The following is a 14,437-nucleotide window of genomic DNA, read 5'->3' as shown; positions in this document are numbered from 1 at the left end:
CATAACAATTGTGAGATTAAAAACTATTGAGTATAATATAACTTACTTTCTTTTTAAAATAAAATCATAAACAATTTATTACTAACCTTTCTTCTGACTGGAAGTACCATCTAAATTCATAACAATTGTGAGAAAAAAAACTATTGAGTATAATATAACTTACTTTATTTTTAAAAAATAATTATAAAAAATTATATACACACCTTTCTCCTGACTGGAAGCACCATCTAAAATCATAACAATTGTGAGAAGAAAAAACTTTTGTGTATAATATAACTAACTTTCTTTTTTGAAAATAATAATAAAAAAATATTTACACACCTTTCTCCTGACTGGAAGCACCATCTAAAATCATAACAAATGTGAGAAGAAAAAAAAAATTATTGAGTATAATATAACTAACTTTCTTTTTAAACATAATTATAAAACATATTTACACACCTTTCTTCTGACTGGAAGTGCCATCTAAATTCATAACAATTGTGAGAAAAAAAACTATTGAGTATGATATAACTTACTTTCTTTTTAAAAAATAATCATGAAAAAATAATTACTAACCTTTCTTCTGACTGGAAGTACCATCTAAATTCATAACAATTGCGAGAAAAAAAACTATTGAGTATAAAATAACTAACTTTCTTTTTAAAAATAATTATAAAACATATTTACACACCTTTCTCCTGACTGGAAGCACCATCTAAAATCATAACAATTGTGAGAAGAAAAAAAAATTATTGAGTATAATATAACTAACTTTCTTTTTAAAAAATAATTATAAAAATTATTTACACACCTTTCTCCTGACTGGAAGCACCATCTAAAACCATAACAATTGTGAGAAGAAAAAAAAAACTTTTGAGTATAATATAACTAACTTTCTTTTTAAAAAATAATTATAAAAAAAATATTTACACACCTTTCTCCTGACTGGAAGCACCATCTAAAATCATAACAATTTGAGAAACAAAAAAACTTGCAATAGTAACTAAAAAGCTTTAATATTTCCAAAGTACTAATTTACCTTTTAATAGTTCTTCACACACTTTAACAAGTCCTAATTCTATCAAAAAAATATTTAGTCATATAAATTTGATTTTTTAATTAAAATTTCATGGAAAATATTAACTGATTGAAAAACAGATTAGTAAAGAGTAAGATCAAAAGAGATCCAAATAAAATAGGACTGTGACATCCAACTTTTAATGAAAGCAATTTAATTGTTTTTAATTATTATTAGTTAAAATTACCTGCTGCTACATGAAGAGCTGTGTTATCATTTGAATCTTTAGCATCTAAAATATCCCAATATTGTTTGCTTCTTTGTTTTTTTGATAAATAGCTCTTAATAAACTGAAGTACCTGAATGTTATTATATATAAACATCAAATAATATTCTTTACATATATATTTTTATTTGTTATAATCAAGAATGAAATAAGTTTTAAGTTCTTAATATTGCAATAAATCTAACCACAAGAATGCTTTTTGGTTCATCCTTTAAGGTTTCTGAAGTGAAGGTAGTAGGTTTTCTGCTTCTAAATGGATTATTTAGTTTCCCTAGAAAACCTCTTCTTTGTCCTCCATTGTCACCTTTTAAATTCTTAAAAACAAACAAAAATTTCAAAACTGTAACAGTTAGGGAGTTGAATCCATTTTTATAGAAGCAGAAAAAAAAATCTATGATCACAGTTTTGACCCTCTAAAAATGTAATCTACCATTCCACTTTCCCTCTCTTGGTAATGGTATCATCAACGCTGATATGATTTTTGTAATTTACCATTCCAATTTTGTCTCTCTTAGTGATGATATCATCAATGCTGATATGATTTTTGAAATGTACCATTCAACTTTCAAGAGAGGCGAAACTGGACACTTTTAATATCGACATAATTAAAATCATATATACTATTTTTAAATTATGTTAATTGTAGGAATGTATAAAATACTATTTACACATAAAATTTTTATGTAAAATAAAAAAAAATAACTAGAATATACCATTACTATTATGTCGATTTAAATAAGGAAAACAATGTTTATGAATACACTGATATGTAAACATAAATTTACCATTCCAGTTTCGCCTCTATTGAAAGTGGAATGGAACATTTCAAAAATCGTATAGGTGTTAATGATATTATCACCAAGAGAGGGGAAAGTGGAATGGTAGATTATGTTTTTTAGAGGGTCAAAACCATAATCATAAATTATAATTCTGCTTCTATAAAAATGGATTCAACTCCCTATCAGTGTGTAATATTGTTTGATTCTGATTTTAATTATAATCATTTTAAAATTGCTATTGAATTGAGGGATAGGTAGATTAAGGGGTTGTGAGTTAGACTTACATTAGGCCTTTTAAGAGTTTTACTATGAAGGATCCAAGTAGTTAATTAGTTATTACTGCTCAAACATAAGCTCAGGTAGTCGGACACATTGACATCCTGCCTATTCAATTAATAATACAAATCCTAATTTTCCTTCATACTAGTAAAGTAACAAGCCCTTTTCACTCCACAGGGTGAGCATAGGTCGCTGACAATTTGTCAGTGTTTCTGTAACAATGTGGCTTTGTTTTATGGATATGGGATAGGGTTGTCAGCCCTAAGCCCTATGATTGCGGTGTTAGACGTCCATTTGCTCATCATACAACAAACCCTTTGATTGCACGACCTTTATCAGAAGTCCTAACTGTGCATGGTAGTGAGTTGCGCCTGTTTTGGCCAAGGCATTTCCCCTACTCTAACTATTTATTTTTTGCACCTGACACAGCAGCAGTAGGAACCAATTTTAACGTATTTAGTTATGACGCGGTGTCTGACCGAGATTCGAACCTATCACATTCCCGACAATGAGCGGACATGCTACATGTTGAGCCAAGGTTATGGGTTAATTATCCTTCATAGTAACTGGTTTCTTCTTTCTTACCTCTTTTTCTGGTGTTTCATTAACATCAGTAGGAATGGGTTCCTCAGCTTCTGATATCAATGGTTTGTCTTCAACTTTGTTATTTCTTACTATGTCTAAAAGATCCTCTTTTGGTAATTCACTAAGAAAAAGGCAATATCATTGATGGTTTCTACAATTTATATATTATACATTAGAAATTGAATTTATAAAAAATTATGAAATCTTTACAATTAAACTGTTTTAAACCTATTTTTGAAAGGTACATAGAAAAATACACCTACACCTGTAGAATCATACTACAGAGCTTAAATTGAGAATAGTAGCCCACATCCAATTTATTAGGATTCTAAAGTTTTTTTTTACTATAGATTAAGTAAATTTTGCTGAATATTGATATGTCTTATCTTTTTGGGTAAAATTCTTGCTTAAAAAGCATTTTTTTTCATGATTAAAATATAATAACCCTAGACAGTCGGACCCCTTACCGCACCTTAATCAGTCGGGGGAGGGGGGGGGGCGTTTACTCTATACTAGCCACGGACAAGGGAATGATATTCTGACAAACAGTTCTATAGGAAAATTTCCCAACGACCCCCTTCTCCTTTTCCTTCCCTTCTTATCCACCCCTCTTCACTTACATGATAAAACATAATATACTTCCACCTACTTTAAAAGGTTTCATGATTTATTGTAGAAATGATTTTTACAATAGCTATCCCTGTACACTAGCATACAACATTTATGAAGCAAAACACTCTAACTGCTGAGAATTTTACTCAAAAAGAAAAGACATATATTCAGCACAATTTACTTATTCTATAGTAAAAAATAAACTATAGCTCTGCAGTATGATTCTACAGGTATCAGAGTATATTTTTTTTATAAAATGTTAAAAACATTTTAATGTTTTGTATTTGTTACATACCAGCCATTGTTGATAAAGATTTCCATGATTTTGATATATCCATAAATGGCCGCCAATTGTAGAGGAGTTTTTTTCTAAATAAGAAAAATTCTTTTATTACAGAAGTTATTACAATCTATGAATTTTAAATAAGATAACAATTTAAATAGTTATAAGTTTTGCACCTCTTTATTTTTTGATGAGATAAGCTCCATCTTTTTTCTTTTTAATGTCGCAAAGATTGCATTAATTCCAGCAACATTTCCAGACTTTACAGCAATATGAAAAGCTGTATTTTCTTGACTGTCTTTCTTATAGACATCAATATTTTTTGTTGACAACATTGTAATCAATTTTCTCACTAAATGTAAAATAATACTTAAAATAATTAATTACAAATATTTCAATTATATATAAATTAACACATTATATTTACCTTTTTCACCCTCTTCAATATTAGTATACTGTAAACTAAAAAAAAAACAGTATATATGATTAAAGGTACCATTACATTAACAAACTTTAACCCTTAATGGTCGGGGGGGGGGGGGAGGGTAGATATACCACACTTTTCTGGGATCTTGCTGTGTCAAGTATCAACTGTTGGGAATATCAAAGGATGACTCCATGCAAAATTTAAGCCGGATCCGGCCAAAACCGGCCGTGAATTTTATAAAAAACCGTTTTTTTCCGGTTTTTAGGGGGTATCTGTAAATCGATTCAGCTGGAGCAAAACTGGTTGGAGGTACAAAAAAATTTACTTCACATAAAATTTAGCCAATGGAATTGCCTACAAAAATGTACTTCATCATCACGAATAACGGCTAAACGGTAAGTCGGAGGCGAATGAAACTTAAATAAAGAAATGTCCGCCTCAAAAAGTTGTTCAATATCAAAAAGATGCTTGAAGTCTCTAAAACGACTCCTTCCCCTCCTTTAAGGGGAAAAACTGAAAAAACGTCATTTTCAAAAGTATGCCCACTTCGTGGGTGTGGGGGGCACTGAACTCGTAACCCCAGGGTCACCAAATAAAAAGTCTAGGCGGCTCACATTGCTGAATTTTCACCAAGTGAAAGTCTTGTGTCATTATCTCTTATGAGAAAAAAGTTATTAATGAATTAAAATTTCAAATTGTGATGTTTTGATGGATTTCTCCGGTCAATTTTTAGGCCATTTTTTGCAGTTTTTGGGCCGTCACGCCCAAACGGTTTGAGATAATCTCACGGGACTTTTTGCCCAACCTAAGTCTGGTTATTTGTGAGGTCTAGGAAAAAAATCAGACTTATGCAAAAGATTATAATTATAATCTTTACACAGAAAAATGGCACGAGGTGAGGGTTTGAGGGGGCAAAATGAGCCAACCAGCGATTTTTGACGGCGCGCAGCGACGTCGTGCTTCATCCAATCCAGGATTTTTTTTTCTTAGACCTCACAAATAACCAGACTTAGGTCGGGCAAAAGGTCCTGTGAGATTATCTCAAACCGTTTGGGCGTGACGGCCCAAAAACCACAAAAAATGGCCTAAAAATTGACCGGCCTGTCATTACATCAAAGAAATCCATCAAAAAATCACAATTTGAAATTTTAATTAATTAATAACTTTTTTCTCATAAGAGATAATGTTTCATAATGGTGAAAATTCAGCATTGTGGGCCGCCTAGAATTTATATTTGGTGACCCTGGGGTGACGGGTTCAGTGCCCCCCACACCCACGAAGTGGGCATACTTTTGAAAATGACGTTTTTTCAGTTTTTCCCCTTAAAGGAGGGGGAGGAGTCGTTTTAGAGACTTCAAGCATTGATATTGAACAACTTTTTTAGGCGGACATTTCTTTATTTATGTTTCATTCGCCTCCGACTGACCGTTTAGCCGTTATTCGACGCCGAAGGCGTGATTTTTGGCGATTTTTGCCGTTTCCGAGGTTTTAATGGACATTTAGGAGGGGAAAGAGTTGTCTAATCAAGTTGATGATCAAGTACATTTTTGTAGGCAATTGCATTGGCTAAATTTCAGGTGAAGTAAAATTTTTTGTACCTCCAACCGGTTTTGCTCCAGCTGAATCGATTTACAGATACCCCCTAAAAACCGGAAAATACCGTTTTTTTTTTATAAAATTAACGGCCGGTTTTGGCCGGATCCGGCTCAAATTTTGCATGGAGTCATCCTTTGATATTCCCAACAGTTGATACTTGACACAGCAAGATCCCAGAAAAGTGTGGTATATCTAGGGGAGGGGATTTTCTATCTCATTTTCTGTGTGTTAAAGATAGACGGCTATAACTGAGTGAATTTTAAAGTATGGGTATTACACATAACTGAGAGTTGGAATTTTTTGATTATCTCCATTCTGGCCGGCACAGGTAGCCAGCAAACCTGATAGGGTCATCCAGGTAAAGAGCAAACATATTTTTGGACTTAAAAAAAACATTTTATCTAACCAAAATACTAAAAAAAACTCTAGTAGTAAACCCTTTTATAAAATATAGGTGTTCAAGTCAATTTCCGGTCCAAGGTATGATCCTGCAGGTCCTGATCCTCCAGGTCTCCAGAAATCTTTAAAAGCCTCCTGTGACTGCAATTTTTAGACTCCAAATTTTAAACTTAAGCTTTTCTTACATGTCTACATAACGCATTAAAATTTCATAAAGATCCACCGCCGTTTTACTGCCAACCGCCAAAAATTTATGTTTTGAGATTTTTAATATAGAATTTACAATTTACATAAAGATAATTTATAAACATTTTCTGAAAAAAAAATTTGTAGCTTTAAAAATAAGCAAAAAGTTTTTACCCCTCTAGCTCTTATAGGAGCTGAGATAATAGGGGGGGCGTTGAATGCTTCCCAACCACCCATCCCCAACCGATAAAGGTGCGGCAAGATGCCCGACTGTTAAGGGTTAATATAGAGATTAGGTACAACCTGCAAGCAATATGAATAGGATACTCTCCATTACATTCTTCATTAACATTAACTCCATGTTTAATTAGTGTTTCTATTGTTTTAATGCTATTTTCAAAAGATAAATAATTTCTGAAAATAATAGATCATAAAGAGTTTATTTATTTCCAATTTATAAAGAATTCAATACTAAACATATCTTAAACAATTTCAATCAAATATAATTAGTTTTCATAAAATTCGCAAAGTCAAAAACATTTGCAATATGCGAAATTATACATAATGAAAAGTCAATTTTATTAATGATTGAAACACAGCAACCTTGCATCGAATATGATTAATTATTTAAACTGTTTTTAAACTATTTTTGAATGGGGGGTCAAAAATATACTAGGACACCTATAGAATCAGACTACAGAACCCAAATTTGAATTAAGTCCCCAATAAACTTTTTTGGGGGGATTTAAAAATTAATTTTTACTGTTGCTCTGGTCATTTTTACCAGATCAAAAGGTCTTTTTTTACTTCGTGTAATATTGTAACTTAGTGAACAATTTTATATAATTCACTTTATACTGATACAATAAAAAAAACATTACTCTGTTCAATGGAAATAATTTTTTTTTCTAAAACAATAAATTTCATTGAAAAATCTGACATAATACAATAAAAAACATAATGCTGAATTTAAACCAATAAGAAATCTTCTTTCATTTCAATTCTTTATAATTTCTGAAAGAGTGTTTTCACAAAGTGACTTATTTCAAACGTAGTTAAATAATTTTATTTAATAAAAATAAAAAGAATGAAAACCCTACTCATAATAGATACATACTTTTTAAAAATATTTTTAAAAATATGTTTGAATAATCTTATTTTATATCATATTTGTATATGTGACAAAAATAAATTTGATGTATTGCATAAACATTTGTTGTCATCTTAATTTATTTAACCCTTTACAGCCAATTTTTATGTGTTTTAATGTATAATAGACATGAAATATTTTTATGTTAATTCATTGATATATTGTAAAGAATTATTTTTTAATTAGTATTGATAGATAAAATCAAAAGACCTTACTTTACTGTATACTAGCATACAATATTTACGAAGCAAGACACTCTAAAAGCTGAGTATTTTACCTACAAAGGAAAGAAACATCACGATTCAGTAAAAATTATTTAATCCATAGTAAAAAATAAACCTTAAAATCCTAATAAAAATTGATGTGGGCAATTGTTCTCATTTTTGGCTTTGCAGTATGATTCTACAGGTGTCAAAATATATTTTTGATATACCTTTCAAAAATAGTTTAAAAACAGTTTAATGTACAATTCAAGAATAATTCATACCTTATTGCATAAATAAGAGGAGTGTCCATACCATTTTCAGGTTTGCAACTAAAATGTATTATTCTAATTATTGAATGATTTGATGGAATACAATTTCCTAATACAAACATTTTAAAATTTTACTTACTTTTTATTTAACTGTTTCATATATTCATCAATTTTATCTTGATTACCTTTCTCAATAGCCTGGATATTTTTTTAAAGAAAATTTTATAATTATTTATTAAGATTTATTTTTTTTAATATAGAAGAAAGCATTTTATACCTCATAAACATTTTCTAGTGCACTGGGATGATGTTGTGAAACTTCCATGCTTTCAGTTTCAACATAAAATCTTGCTTTGTTTTTCTCATCCATTTCTGTGGCTATACAAAAAATGCCTAACTTAATTTGTGAGAATATTAAAGTAATATATATAGAGCGATAAATAGTATTTGTAACAATCACCCCTTTTCAAAGGCCTTCTACTAACTTAGGGTTGGGTCTTTCAGATCAGCTGAATCTTTCAAAAATGTAAATACAGCCGGGTGCTGGCAAAAGAACAAAAGGCAAATTGTAAACTAATGTTAACACAAGGACGCCCAAGCTTTTTACTTTGTATTGGGGTAAAATTAGGGGTTCTATACAATCAAGGACAGGGAAACAAACGTATTTTTAAAAAAACTTGAGGGGTGTAAAATAAGAGATTCAAAGTCTAAAGGGGTAAACACCCCTTAACCCTATTCTTGGACGTCTATGTATGACCTTTAATGATTTCTGTATTTTTTCCTAGTTAATTTCGTTTTTGTATTGTTTAAATACTGTTCATTTGTTGAAAAATATTTTGAAAATTATCTATTGATCTCATATTACTGACAATAACCCAATAGTTTAAAATAAGGACATAGCTAATTTTCCAACACCTCGTGGATAGCTCAACCCTTTACGGAAAAATAATTGAAAACAACGTAAATTCAAACAAAAAAAAATTTGGGAACATCTGCAATATATTAGTGCTATATTTGTCGCTAGGTGTCACTAAACACTTAATAATTATGATTTACAAGAAAGTATTTACATCATTAGGAAAAATGTCTTGTTAATCATAAATAACTAGGTTTAAAAATACAGTAGTGTAAATCGGAAAAAAAGATTATGAATATAATTTTATAGTCAGGATCATAGTTGTGAGAAATTGATAATGTCAGTTTTAAATACTTTTTTAAAAGGTTAGACAGAAATGGCAATTTTTCACAAAAATTGTCCCTTTCTTTTTCAAAAAGCAGAAGAAAGCATTAAACAGCTGAATTTAGAAAGCAAAGTTTAATAAAATTATTTTCGTCTGCTGAGCTTTAGGTCTTTGCCTTTGGAAATCAAATAGTAAGCTCTTTATACATCTATACTATAAATTTATTGTGAGAATGATCTTTTGTTCTATATTTGAAGTTTTTTCTTGCAATTGAACAAATTTAAAATGACAGTATTAATGCAATGCCATTAGAAAGATTTTATAATAACAAACATTTACATATAATTTGTCTTTTGTAAACAAACTCTTTTGCAGTGACATTATGGTCAATACATTTAATTTGTAACTTCATAAAAAATTACTACCTTTTTTATTTGATGTTCCTCATTTTATAACTAATGCAAGAATGAATATAATTCATACTTTTTAAAAACAACTCAAATTTGATGAGATAAGTAAGTTTTATGTTTATTCAGTATTGTTAAAAAATGCAACTTTAACCTAGCACAGCCTAGTTAAAGGAACCCTTAGGAAACTTTCAAAATTAGCATATACCTAAAATGACATTTTAAAATTTCTTGCAGCCTTAATTTCTTATACTTTTAACTCTGCCCTGAATGGCAATTTAGATTGGTTGACTTAAACTTTACTGTTTCTGTGTTAATATTGTATCTGGCATCAGGAGTGTTTAGAAGAGGTTTAATCAATGTTGATAATTATTTATTAGCAGCTGCAGATTAAACAGACATAGGTAGGTAGTTTGTAACGGCTGTTATTTCATTTCAAGTGATTATCACCTGCAAAAATATTTTTATATTTTTATACAGTAAATAATAACTCTCTGTAATAGGATTAACTTTTTATGTAAGATAAGTTTATTTATTTTAAAAACAATATTTCTTATCTCTTCGATATTTAGACAAGGTCTCTTCGATATTTAGACAAGGTTATAACTCTAAATTTATTTATCTGCTTGCAAATAAATTGCAAATAAACTTTTTTTTAAATAAATTCTTTTAGATTTGGTTAGCAGAAAAGTTTTTTAATATTTTATAAGTGCAATAAGTTTTTTTTTGTCATTCTGCATACGAATGAAGTGTAAATATATAATCATTAACCATTAACGGTCCTTGAACGCCCCCCTCTCCCTTGTCTAAGTGTGAAAGATATTTTTTCTTCACATCTAATAGAACCACCGACCGATTAGGGTCCGAAAAGTGCTCAATTGTTAACTTAAGGGTAAATAGCTTGAAATAAAATGTTTAGAAATTTTCTGTTTATATGTTCTGAAAAAATTTGATATTTAATTTCTACAAAAGGTCAGGAGGCTGCTTTATCATTTCACCTGCATAAAAACTATCTTTTTCTTTAGAATACACTTTTCAAATACTTGACCACTATTCTGCACTACCTCTCCGATTTTGTTAATACTCTATATTTTGGTCCGTTGGGTTTTTCAAGGATGCTGGATGGCCAAAAAAAAGGTTCAGAGTCCCTGGATGTCTAGATATCTAGCTATCTATAAAGGTAGGTAACAAAAATTTAAAAAACACCCATTTTTTCACAATTAAATTTTTTTTTTTTTTTTTCATTAATCTTACATCCAACCTATAAGTCCTTAAAAATTGAGTGGCAGGACTGGTGTCTTATCCATGAAGCCAAACACACTTCTAGGATAACAATTTCCAGAAAAGCAAAGTTATAAAATCAGAAGGAAGGACAAACGACAATTAATAGGAAATCCTTTTATCTTTATAAGATTTAATTATAAAAAAGCCTCATTCTCAATAATGTACCAAGTTGTCATCAGAATCTCTATCCCAAAAATTAGATAAATAGGATAATCATAGAAAAATTAAATAGTAGCATGTTTAAATGGACGTACGGACTTTCTGGTAACGATTATAGAGTTCCTACGCTTCCCTCCTATCTATTGTGAAAATCATCATTTAAATCTTGAATTCGATTGGACAATTTTAGCAAGTCTAATTTAAGTAAAAGAGCTACGGACGTACGGACGGACCTAACTTAGTTATAGAAAAGCTTCTATTTCAAAATATTTCAAAAATTTCAAAAAATATTCACTTTTGATAATCACGAAACCTTTGACTACAGAGTTGTAATAATACAATAGGTGCATTATTTGCCAAGTGTACCACTTTTCTGCACTACCTCTCCGATTTTTTGAATACTCTATATTTTGGTCCGTTGCATTGGGTGATTCAAGGATGCTTTTTTTCAAACATTTTTTCACAATTTTGAAAATTAATGTTTTCATCAATCTTACATCCAACCTATACATTTTATACACCAAAATGATCGTTTGTTCATGTAAAAAGCGCACATTATGCTATTTTGGCCAAAACTCTAGTTTTACAGGGTGTCCAACAAAAGTGTATTTTGGATATCTAGTATAATACCCAAAATACCTGTCAGAAAAAAGTAATTTTTTTGGCTTAAATCCTGTGTTTTATCTGTAAGCATAAGTGGTATATAACGGTTCGGACCACCCGTGACTATAAGGTTGTCAAATTTACTTTGGGACACCCTGTAAATGTGATTTTTGTGTCTGTAGAGCAAAAACTTGGTCCAAATTGGCTTTTTTTAAATTACTCTAATATGTGTTTTAACGGTCCTTCAGACTTTGTGGTAACGCTATCTCCTAAATTGACGACAAGAATTGTAGAAAAGCTTCAAAAACTGTTATGTTTTCCTTCTTAACAATTCAAATTTGGAAATTTGCATTCGGCAGAATAGAATGTAGAATATAATGTCAATTGTTTGTAGCAATTATAACTGAATAATTACAATTTGTGAAATGTCGTCTTATATTAACTGGGTGTTTAAAGAAAAATTAAAAATTCTAGGGATGATAACAGCAATAACGGATATTACTTGATTGAAAAAACTATAGGAGGGGGGTATTATAGCCCCCCTCCCCCAATCTGTAGGGGTTATATTTTGAAAGTGTTTATGTTCGTTTGTTTTACTATTTGGTTCCCGATTTAGCTTTTGTTGATGTTATCAAACATACTTGTTAAAGAAATAAATCTATATTTAATAGGAAACTTTATTAGTTTTCAGGTTTTTACAGTTCGAAATAAATAATTTAATAAATAAGTTAAATAAATTACAAAATACATATAAAATATTTAAATTAGGTCTTTAAATTAACATAAAAAAAAATAAATTAGGTAGTACTTAATCCTGGAGATTTAACTGCTTGAAATTAATTGAAAATTTTAGGATAAATTTTGAATAAAAACGGCTGTTTCTCTCTAATTGCATCTAGACCACAATAGAAAATTTTGGAACAAAATGTATATTTCATGCTTATTTTAGGTTAGGTTAAGTACAGTTAGGAGCAACGCAGGAATAAGGTCCCGAAGGATTAGGGCTCTCACCAAGGCCAACAAATAAGTTTTTTTTACTCTCTAAAATTTATAGGTTTGTGTGGGGTGGGCCCTCTGTGGTCAATAATTTTTGAAGGGAAAGCACTACATTTGATTTGAAATGAAATGAAAAAATTGTCATTGTTATTATTTATGGCGAATTTCTTGTATATTGATAATTTTAATTAAAATTTCTTTGCGTATTATGTATTATACATAGTTTTATTTATTTAAGTTAGTTAGGAGTTCTAAACATATTCCTTTTGGAAATTATAATAAGAAGAATTAAGGAAAAAAATGAGGAATGGGCTTATAAATTTCATGCTTAAGGACTGTAAAAATTATTGAAAATTATTGAAAAATTTACTGAGAAAGGTACATATGGAATTAGATATACATTAATAATCTTAAAGTTAACATAAATATATTTACATTTTGTATACTGCATATAAATAACAGTATTTTTGAATCTGTTTTTAAAATAGGTCATTTGAATTAAATTGATTTTTATTACTTATTATTTTGAGTATATTAAAATAGTAGAAAAAAGTGTTATAAGATTAGAAAATAAATATTAAAAACATTCAAAAGTAATTTTACATTTAAAACAAAGTTCCAAGAATTTTTTGTCTAAAAAAAATCTATTACAAAGAAACATAAGTTTTACATTTTGAATTCTTATTATAGAGTTAAAGAAAACCCGGTTAGAAAATTAAAAAAAGGGATTAAAAGCAAGACAAAGACAAAAACACTTTGAAAACTAAAAATAATATTCTGAGGATCAAAAATGTTTGAGTTTAAATATTTGAACATACAGTCCTTTTTAAACTTTTCGTTGAATTTTTGTTGTTGATAGCGAATCTACTGTGTAGTTACAGTTTGTTCTATAATCTTGCATTATGGTGGAAAGCATCACGTACCACATTATGGCCCTGAAACATATACAAAATGATAAAAAAAAAACAAGGATGATAACATCGATAGGTAGGGAGGCATAACAAAAAATTTATAAAAATTGAAAAATGACAAACAGAATTCTAGAGCAATTATGTCCAGTGGTCATAAAATAGAGAGAAGGAAATGTGAGTAAAAGATAGAATAATAAGAAAAATCATTTTTATGTGTCTTTTGATGCATGATTAACAGACAAAGTAATTTCCGATTTTTTAAAGTTTTAAATGATTATAAAAGTTGATAAAACAACGAGAAAGACAGAAGAACAAAATTAATTAAAAAGTAGAACCCATTAGGCTCGGGACACGCGCAGTTTTGGATGGATATCTCATGTAGCAGCTAAGTAAATTAAATATAAACAGACGGAAGGACAATGTGAGATTTAGTGTAGATTCTCATCAGTAAGGGAAATATAATCAAAATAATTTAGCCATATATCTCTGATAGCAATCGAGTAAATACTACCATGCGGAGAGACAAACGACCGGAGTAACAATCAAACAAACTTCGCTCCAACAAAATTGAAAAAACTTACGTGCAATTTATGAAGGTAGGGTTTGGTATCCTTATACCATAGATTATTATTCACTACCTAAAATATTTTTAATTATTATTTGGTAGGGGGGATAAGTGACTCTAACAATACTTCCTTGCGAAGTCTGTTTATGTTCATGTTCATGTTCTATCTTTAGTTAGCCTATATGGAGTGTAAGATTGATTTTCATGATTGGTTTGTCCAAAATAACAGTGTCAACAAGAGGTAATTTTGTTTATTATAATTAGGATATCTAAC

The 14,437-nt window shown here is 29.6% G+C and overlaps 2 protein-coding genes across 7 annotated transcripts in view; both read right to left on the bottom strand.

Moving 5' to 3' along the window:
• LOC145334708 (transient receptor potential cation channel subfamily A member 1-like) overlaps positions 1 to 9,706 on the bottom strand; it is a 28,889-nt gene extending 19,183 nt beyond the window's left edge. Inside the window, exons 1-20 of one of the 5 annotated variants that reach the window (XM_080180286.1) lie at positions 9,664 to 9,706; positions 8,335 to 8,435; positions 8,197 to 8,255; positions 8,070 to 8,117; positions 6,736 to 6,846; positions 4,252 to 4,286; positions 4,001 to 4,176; positions 3,837 to 3,910; positions 2,930 to 3,050; positions 1,472 to 1,600; positions 1,248 to 1,359; positions 1,022 to 1,060; positions 917 to 940; positions 794 to 817; positions 674 to 697; positions 559 to 582; positions 442 to 465; positions 322 to 345; positions 204 to 227; positions 87 to 110 (exon numbers count right to left, since the gene is read on the bottom strand). In XM_080180286.1, coding sequence (XP_080036412.1) covers positions 87 to 110; positions 204 to 227; positions 322 to 345; positions 442 to 465; positions 559 to 582; positions 674 to 697; positions 794 to 817; positions 917 to 940; positions 1,022 to 1,060; positions 1,248 to 1,359; positions 1,472 to 1,600; positions 2,930 to 3,050; positions 3,837 to 3,910; positions 4,001 to 4,176; positions 4,252 to 4,286; positions 6,736 to 6,846; positions 8,070 to 8,117; positions 8,197 to 8,255; positions 8,335 to 8,427 — 1,189 coding nt within the window. In that variant the 5' untranslated portion in view covers positions 8,428 to 8,435; positions 9,664 to 9,706. Of the gene's footprint in view, positions 1 to 86; positions 111 to 203; positions 228 to 321; positions 346 to 441; positions 466 to 558; positions 583 to 673; positions 698 to 793; positions 818 to 916; positions 941 to 1,021; positions 1,061 to 1,247; positions 1,360 to 1,471; positions 1,601 to 2,929; positions 3,051 to 3,836; positions 3,911 to 4,000; positions 4,177 to 4,251; positions 4,287 to 6,735; positions 6,847 to 8,069; positions 8,118 to 8,196; positions 8,256 to 8,334; positions 8,458 to 9,663 lie in introns of those variants that run through there. The other 4 variants (XM_080180289.1, XM_080180288.1, XM_080180287.1 and 1 more) reach the window with 4 other exon arrangements.
• A 2,648-nt stretch (positions 9,707 to 12,354) lies between these two features.
• LOC145334707 (uncharacterized) overlaps positions 12,355 to 14,437 on the bottom strand; it is a 159,945-nt gene continuing 157,862 nt past the window's right edge. For both annotated transcript variants that reach the window (XM_080180284.1, XM_080180285.1), the window contains exons 18-19: positions 14,180 to 14,236; positions 12,355 to 13,622 (exon numbers count right to left, since the gene is read on the bottom strand). In XM_080180284.1, the coding sequence (XP_080036410.1) occupies positions 13,575 to 13,622; positions 14,180 to 14,236 (105 nt within the window). In that variant the 3' untranslated portion in view covers positions 12,355 to 13,574. The remainder of the gene's footprint in view (positions 13,623 to 14,179; positions 14,237 to 14,437) is intronic.

The sequence above is a fragment of the Acartia tonsa genome, chromosome 12 (assembly GCF_053477335.1).
Source record: "Acartia tonsa isolate MP-2025a chromosome 12, ASM5347733v1, whole genome shotgun sequence".
Classification (NCBI taxonomy): Eukaryota; Metazoa; Arthropoda; class Copepoda; order Calanoida; family Acartiidae; genus Acartia; species Acartia tonsa.
The sequence above is the reverse complement of the archived record's forward strand: the minus strand, read 5'-3'. Positions and strand labels throughout refer to the sequence as shown.